This window comes from Ipomoea triloba, chromosome 4 (genome assembly GCF_003576645.1).
Source record: "Ipomoea triloba cultivar NCNSP0323 chromosome 4, ASM357664v1".
In the NCBI taxonomy this organism is placed as follows: Eukaryota; Viridiplantae; Streptophyta; class Magnoliopsida; order Solanales; family Convolvulaceae; genus Ipomoea; species Ipomoea triloba.
The window spans coordinates 18,816,806-18,825,553 of NC_044919.1; the positions used below are offsets into that span (position 1 = coordinate 18,816,806).

The 8,748-nt window shown below is 38.2% G+C and overlaps 1 protein-coding gene across 1 annotated transcript; it reads left to right on the forward strand.

Annotated features, from left to right (window-relative positions):
- The first annotated feature begins 458 nt into the window (after positions 1 to 458).
- Positions 459 to 5,029, forward strand: LOC116015610 (receptor-like cytosolic serine/threonine-protein kinase RBK2). The gene is made up of 9 exons (XM_031255719.1): positions 459 to 954; positions 1,806 to 1,897; positions 2,340 to 2,750; positions 2,858 to 3,109; positions 3,201 to 3,355; positions 3,629 to 3,708; positions 3,812 to 3,947; positions 4,026 to 4,175; positions 4,504 to 5,029. Exons 1-9 carry the CDS (start codon positions 920 to 922, stop codon positions 4,648 to 4,650), a joined length of 1,458 nt encoding a protein of 485 aa, XP_031111579.1. The 5' UTR covers positions 459 to 919; the 3' UTR covers positions 4,651 to 5,029.
- Positions 5,030 to 8,748: the final 3,719 nt, after the last annotated feature.

The window sequence follows — 8,748 nt, forward strand, 5'->3', positions numbered from 1 at the left end:
CCTCCTAACATTCGAATGCAAAAACACATCACAACATGTGTTAATAACATGAATACACAGAATATTGACACAAAATACACAGAACTCATCCTCCTAAACATTCGAATGCACAAACACATCACAACATGTGTTACTAACATGAATACACAGAACGGTTGCCTAGAATACACAGAATGATTGTCTGGAATACACATAATATTAACATAAATACAGTGATCGGCCGAAACGAGAAACGTAATCTCCAAAAAAACGGACGGTTAGTTTACAATGCTCAAAACGACGTCGTTTACGTACGTGGTGCACGGTATAATTTGCCCTCAATTAGTCTAATACTCCGTCTCAAACTAAGAAATCGGTCCATTTATCGATTTTAAATTTTCTGTATCTACATCCATGTTCTCATTTGATCCTGTCCCTATATATGCGATGTATATTATGCTCGTTAGTAATGAATAGTTATAATATAATTGTGGTGAATTTAGTCAGAAAGTATATATTAATTAAAGCGACAATGCTACCCAGCCTTAATTTTATGACTTTCAAACTAACAATTTTATGATGTAGTAAAATCCTTAACGTCATTAAAGTTAAAATTAAAAAAGTAAAAACATATTAAAATGAATAAACATATACGAAAAATTTACACGTATTTAAAAAAAGAAAAAGAAAAAAAGAGAGATTGGACAATAGTGGAATTATCATACCAGAAAATCTTGGGCATATGTGTGCATGCACGAAGGTAAGTGACATGACAACCGCTACTTCCCCTCTGGGGCTCTCCCTCTCTTCTCTCTCTCTCTTTCTCTCTCATTCATTTTCAAACCTCAATTTTGTTTCTATGATGTACCCTCAAAAACACAATTAATTTTTTCAGCAGGAAGTCGTGTTTGTTTGTTTGTTTTTGCTGTGCTTAGGAGCCATGGGAAAGAGCACCGTTCCTTCTGCTTCTCAAAGGTAAATTTTTTATTTTTTTTCACAAATTTAGTAACACTTTCAGACAGGAATTTATAGACAAAAATTGGTGGCAGATTAGTACCATTTTTGCCAAGATGAGAACTTGAATTTATTGTTCATATGCTAATTAATCTTTTTTTTTTTTTTTAGATTATGCATGCTCTAGCTATCTTATATACATGTATCAATGTATGCATATTACTCATGAATGTCATATTATTATTATTGTTGTTGTTATGTACCCGATTGTAGAAAAGGAATCCATAATCCTGTTATTGAATATACTCCAATTTGGGTTGATATGCAAGCGTGCCATTTGAAATTAATTACAACAAGTAGAATTTGGTTAGGTTTTGGCATTTCGGATTTTGTTTTTAACTGCATTTAGAAAAGGAGGAAGTTGAGAAAATTAATAATCTTGTTAGTTGTTATCGATATAGGTATGGACTCAAATTCGTGTTAATCTGCATAACTTTGGAATTGAACATGCAATTGTTAAGCAATGAATTTCTTTCAGATGTTAGTATCTTTAATTTTGAGGAATCTTGAATCAATTTTTCCTAATCACCTATTGTTTTTTAGGAACTGTAATTACCATTATATTTTTCTTTTCCATTGCTGTATATCTTTTAGGAAAGGACAGGGATAGGAGAGGAATAGCTTTTTACAAGTCTTGATTGGTTTACTAAAACAGTTTGTAATTATTTCACAATTATTTGTACACTGTTTGTTCTTTTTCATTCTCCTGTCTCTTTTCTGAATCAGTTTAGACCCTTGATTTTTCTAATCCTAAAACTAACATTATTGTGGTCCAACCGGTAAGTTATTTTGACCCGTTACATTCACCGCAGTCAGGATGATGTTGAAGAAAATGAAGAAATGGGGATTGCTGAAATTGCACCTAAAGTATTATTTTGTTCTTCCATCTCTCTCACTGCTGAAGGTAAATTCTAAGCATCCATTCATAGATCTATCTATCTTTTTGTTAGGATCAAGCGCTTACCACTTACACCAAAAGCTATAGCTAGTAACGAAGGCACAACTTTATTTCCTTATACTGTAACACATTTTCGAGACGCTAGGTGTTGGACTTGGCTCTTTACCGGCTTCCGCCCAACAACCAGTCCTCTAATACCACTTGTTAGATGAAGCCCTTACCACTTAGCCCAAAAGCTATAGCTAGTAGCTAAGATGCAACTTTATTTCCTTATACCGCCACACATTTTCGAGACGCTGGGTGCTGGACTTGACCCTTTACCGGCCTCCGCCCAACAATCCCTAGCCACCAGGTGCTAGAATTGGCCTTTACCAGCTTCCGCCAACACTTTCCATATGCAATCTAAGTAACTATGCATTATATTTTTCCATTATATTTGTGTTGTCAGAAATGGAATGCTTAAGCAATGGGGGAAGTGGTCTTAATGAAGATCCAACTAAAGTTGGCGGAAAAGTTTTGATGAGAGAGGCTTTTGACGTAAAGAAAGGTTCTGAAGCAACAACCTCAAAGGGTGATCCTTTTCAAATCTCACCTACTCCAGCGGATGAAAAAAATCATTCCCAGTGGCATGGATTTATTAGGAAACTGAAGAAAGGGCAGGGAATGAGCCTGCATACATTCCACCCTAGCATACCTTCTCTACCCTCCATGAAGAAGGCTCCAAAGAAAAGGATTAGGAAGAGTTTGCCCACCCTGCCTCCTCAAATAGATGGAGATCTAGTATCAAATTGCTTCGAGACTAATTGGATAAGTTTCAGCCTTCCTGAGCTACAGAAAATGACTGGCAACTTTAGCTCCGGTACAGAATTTCTTTTCTTCTTATTTTTATTTATCTTAACTGCTTATTAGTACTAAAAACAAAAAATTCTATATACATAAATATTAATTTGTTTGTATCATTCTTAGAGAATTTGATTGGGGAGGGAGGTTATTCTGAAGTCTACAAGGGAAATTTGGAAGATGGGCGGCTAGTGGCAGTTAAGAGACTGATAAGGGGAAGTCCAGAGGAGATAACAGCAGACTACTTATCTGAGCTTGGAATTTTGGTACACGTCAACCATCCCAACATTGCTGGTGTTATCGGCTATGGAGTTGAAGGGGGAATGCACCTTGTCCTACCGTTGTCTCCTAATGGGAGCTTAGCAACTTTGCTTAATGGTCTATAATCATCCATCTTATCACTTGTAAAAAGTTATGTCCTTTCCTAAATAAAAACCATTTATATGATTTCCACAACTTTAATTTGCAGACCAGAGTGAAAAACTACTTTGGCAGTCAAGGTACAATATTGCTTTAGGTACTGCATCAGGCCTGTCATATCTTCATGAGGCGTGTCAGAGAAGAATTATCCACAGGGATATCAAGGCTGCTAATATTTTGTTGTCACAAGAATTTGAGCCTCAGGTATCTCTTTGATCCAATAAAACACAATATGTATAGCCTTTTTGAGTATATAAACTATATATTTTCATGTTACACGTACTATGCTTTACCAAGGTTAAAATTTGTCTGAGAATCAGAAAAAAGAAAAGAATTTCGGCTATATTATAATGTGCATTGGGCCAAAACACACTAAAAGAAAAGATTGAACCCAATCAATTAGCTAGTCTAACCCATGACCTTATAAATTTTTAATGTGGGACTCTTAACAATGATCGACTTTTGAGTTGGGTGCAGATATCTGACTTTGGGCTAGCAAAATGGCTCCCAGAGCAATGGAGTCACCTCACTGTATCTCAGTTTGAAGGCACATTTGGGTTGGTGGAAACAAAGCCCCTCAACATGAACTTTTTGTTTATCTATTTATTTAACCCTCTCAAGGCTGCCATAAACTCCTCTTAAATTTGATCGTCATCTCAGATATCTCCCTCCCGAGCTCTTCATGCATGGAATAGTTGATGAAAAAACTGATGTCTATGCTTATGGGGTGCTGTTGTTAGAGATAATTACAGGCCGCCCAGCTTTGGACCAATCACATAATAGTGTAGTGATGTGGGTATGTATGTTACTGCCGGCCTTTGCTCCTATTCGATTTGCTACACCAAATCTAAGAACAACCCATCCGTCCCTGCAGGCTAAACCTTTTCTGCTCCAGAAAAATTTTGCTGAGCTGGCTGATCCAGCTCTTCATGGAGTGTATGACTTAGAACAGATGACTTGCATGGCTTTGGCTGCTTCTTTGTGTATACAACAGTGTGCTGCAGACCGACCTCCGATGAACATGGCATGTATTCTAAAACCTTGATCAGTTATATATTCATGAAAGTTAGGCCATTTAGTATCATGAAAACAAATTTTTAATCATACTACATATTAAATGCACTGGTGGTATCTGATTAAGATTGTTTAATGTGGTTATTATTATGATTAGGATTAAATAATTCAGTTTCAGTATGTTTGGTTTGGTATACATAGATTATAGATTGCAGAATACGTACTGATTATACAATGCATTTCAGCTTATTAAGTAACTTGGATTTTACTATATATAATCAAAATCCATTGTCGTACAAATGGGCAGTTATGGTGTTGATCTTGAGTCAGTGATGCAGGTTGTGAAAATGCTAACAGGCGAAGAGGACGTGTTGCAGATCACTGCAAATTTTCATAAGCGGTATGCTCTCGCGAATGGAGATTCAATGGATGCATTCAACGAACAACTACTTGACACGCCATCAAGTTCATCCGATGGATCTTAGACTGTAAGTTACACCAAGTAGAAAAGAATGTTTGGAACCAGAGCATTGTTGACTCCTTTCTGTGGCAGCAACTTAGGATGTTTTACTGAGAAAACTCTTGGATTTGGAAACGTACGTTTTCAAGTTCTGGACTTCATTTAAGCATTATACAACTCTCTGAAATTCACAGTATGAAGGTTCAAACATGTAGATGGATAAGTGATCAGAATTGATTAGAGTGGCGTTCAGCTGCTTAATTAATTGCATTCATTTTTGAGGTTTACTTTTATTGATAGAAGAGATGAAATGCTAAACTCCCTTTGTATAGTTTTATAGGTAGTTTAGTTTCAGGCTTTCTGTGAACACTCTTTCAAGGTTTTGAATGATTAATTTTCCAACATTTCATTTTTACTGTTATTATTTGTTGAGATTAATCAAGAACAGAAAACAATAATAATAGCAGAAAATAAAGAAGGCTAGATTTACGTGGTTCGGCAATATGCCTACATTCATGGAATTAGAACTAGGAGGAAAGTGCGAATAATGTTAGTAGCTTGGAAAGTGACTTGTCCTTAGTCTTTGCTTGAGGACAAACAAAAGTTCTAGTGTGGAGGAGTTGATGACTCTATTTCCAAATGCCTTTTTACCCCACTTTCCATTTGTTTTTATAGTAAAGTATTGTGTGATTTTGTGTTAAAGGTCGATTCTTCCGCAACAAGTAGAAAAGGGAGCACATTTGATGGCTTTGGATTCTTTTATTAATTGTTGTATTCTCACTTGTATGAATTTACTACAACAAAACTCACCAAAAGCAACCAATTCTCTAACCTTATGAAACCTTACATCAATATGCTTGGTCCTAATATACTTGATTTTTAGCAAAAAAATGGCACTATAACTGTCATAGTGTAATTGAACTCTACCTTGCTCAATACTCAATTACTTAATCAAACTTGACAGTCACAAAGCCTCCTTAGCTGCTTCAGTCACAACTATGTATTTTGCTTCAATTGTAGACAAAGCTACAACAGACTGAATTGATGATCTCCTCCAAATAGGACCACCCCCATTAGTAAAGACTGTTGGTCCCAAGGGGATGGGGTACAAGTCTAGAGGGGGGGTGAATAGACTTGTATAAGATTTTGCAAATCTTTTCGACCTCTCGTGTGTATTGAACTTAGGATGTTTAGGTTCGATACCTCACGAGGTGAAGACAAAGTTTTATGCGCAGCGGAAATGTTATCCCCTTTTAGTTAACACGAGTTTGAGTTAGTTCGAGAGGTGTGTTTATATGTAGTGCAATCGAGAGGTTAGCGAGAGATAAAAGCAGTAAGTAAATGCAAGAGAGATTTTTAAGTGGTTCGGCCAACCCGCCTACGTCCACTCTTCTTCCAGAAACTCCCTGGAAGGATTGCACTAAAAACTTCCCTTTTTAGTACAATGTCGAGCGCTTGAGCTTTGATCACGAAGCCCGCCTCAAGCCTCAGGTTTTTCGCCCCGCTTCTTGTTACTCCACCTATCGAGCACTTGAGCTTTGATCACCAAGCCCGCCTCAAGCCTCAGGATCTTCACAAGACAGCTCCCAGGTTACTCCGCCTCTCCAAGGTCTTTCTCCCCGCTTCCAGCTACTCCACCTCTCGAGCACTTGACCTTTGATCACCAAGCCCACGTCAAGCCTCAGGTTTCTTTCGCTCGGACAGCTGCCAGGTTACTCCACCTCTCTTGCTTAATCCAAAGCAAGGTGTTTTTGGTTGTCACAGTTGAATGTAACAGACTCCAATCTGACCACAAGCTATCGTTGAATCAACTTCGATGTAGAGCAGCTTCGGTCACCTTCTAGATGTATAACAGTTTAAGCTTTGTAACTCTCTTAAACACTAAGATGTGTTTTCTCGCTGTTTTGAATATCAGGATGATATTCCAAATTTAGCACTTGCACTTGAACGTTTTAGTCAGACACCTCTTTCGAATTTTCTTTTTCATTTTTTTTCATGTCTTCACGTCCTTTTTATATGAGAGTTGAGGAATAATTCCGTTGGAGGGAAAATTATTCCGTTTGAAATTTGTCTCCCATGCTGATCATGGGTCTTGCATATTTTCAGCATATTTCATGGAGTGGTGATCTTGTAACTTGAACCTCTTGTCTTGTAGTGAATATTCCATAGTTCACTTTCTTGAGTCCATGCTCCACTTTCGTCTTTTGGTAAAAGTTACTCTTTTTATATTCCCATTATTCCTTGTTTGTAGGGAATCAGACCACTTCAGCATTGGTGCACCTTTTGACCGTTTGTGGTGGAAATCTGACGTGTCATCCATTTCCGCCCATTTTGAAATCCTCACGTTCGGCACCTCTATCTCCATGATATTCTTCTTCTCCAAACTTTAAGTATGCTTCCTTACCGTCATTCAGCATTACTGGAGAAGTGTCAGTTTATCGAGACCAAGGTTGATGTCTCGATTGTTTTGATGTCTCGAACCCAAACATCGAGAGCTCTACCTCTCGAACTCTGCTTATGTCTCGAGACTTAGTTGATGTCTCGCAGACCCTTATTCCTCCAGTGTTGTCCCGTGCCTTCTTCTGTTTTATCTATGAAATTACAACACGAGATATCTAAGATGTTCAAACAAGTTTACTTCAAGCTAAAATATTTTCCGAGTTGAGCTCAAAGTTACCCGGTTGTATTTTCGCTCTTGGTTTACTTGTCGAACTTACAACGTTTTGCCTATGTGTCGAGACTTGGGGATTTCTACTTAACAGTTGGTATCATCAAAACCTATTACATGATGTTCCTAACAATTTCCCCCTTTTTGATGATGCCAACACTTATACTTACTCTATATGGCTGATTTGATAGAAAGAATTACCATAAATTTTATTTTTCAGCGCATATGGTAAGTTTGACAAATACTCTACTAAAACATGAATAATAGAACTCACGCAACACCCCCAGCAAAAGATATATATATGATTATAAAAGGGAATGTTTACAAAGCAGAGTTTTAGTAGAAAAGTTTAAAAGAAATAAGACCAAGAACAACATAGACATCAATACATTGAAATAAGATGGAGTTTGGACCACGAGAGCTTACTTCTTGTTGGCTTTCCTCTTCTTGTTAATGGCTTCTCGTGTCTTGATGGGGTCTTTCGGATTTACCAGGCTTATGTATTCATCTGTGACATCTAGATGCCTGTAGTTCCTGTAGGCTTCCCCCACGAACTCACCATCAATTACTCCATCTTTCCACCAGGCAATGCATTCTTCTGGAGACATATTGCTGTGTGTAGATATCCCAGTGGTTTTCAGTGTCTTCTCTGTTCCCAAACTTAAAGCTTGTCATGAGAAGATCTATCTTCCTTTCTTCTTCTGACTGTTGTTCTTGTCTTTTTCTTCTTCTTTCTCTGTCCTCTTCTCTCCTTTTCTCCATTTCCAGTGTGCGCTGGACCCTTAGGTTTTCTGCCTTTTTAGCATCCTCCATTGCTTTGCTCATGATTCTTGGTATTTTCGGAGGTGGTCCAGCCGGTTCACTTGCTGCCTTTTTCTTGCCTGTTGTATTTTCCCCCTTCTTTTTCCCTTTATTTTTCTTGCCTGTTGTATTTTCCCCCTTCTTTTTCCCTTTATTTTTCTTGCCTGTTGTATTTTCCCCCTTCTTTTTCCCTTTATTTTCCCCCCCTGTTGTATTTTCCCCCTTCTTTTTCCCTTTATTTTCCCCCTTGTTGGTATTTTCCCCCTTCTTTTTCCCTTTATTTTCCCCCTTGTTGGCATCTTCCCCCTTCTTTTTCCCTTTATTTTCCCCCTTGTTGGCATCATCAGCACGGGAAAGAAGGATGGACATACCTTCGAAGATTGCTTGAAGTTGGGCAAGCACTTGGTTCGACAGGTCATCGAGTATGGCTTTCATTACATCCTGTCGAAGTTCACTGGAATATTGAAAGGCTCGAAGCTCTGCTCGCATCTCGGCTAATTCAGCCCTTGCACTTGCAGCCTCTGCTCGAGCTACAGCAGCTTCATCAGTGGCTTTCCGTGCTGCATCCTCAGCCCATATTGCCTGTTCGAGAAGTTCAGCATGACGGCCTTGGGATTCACTTGTGCCAGCAGCAGGCATTGCAGCATTGCGGAC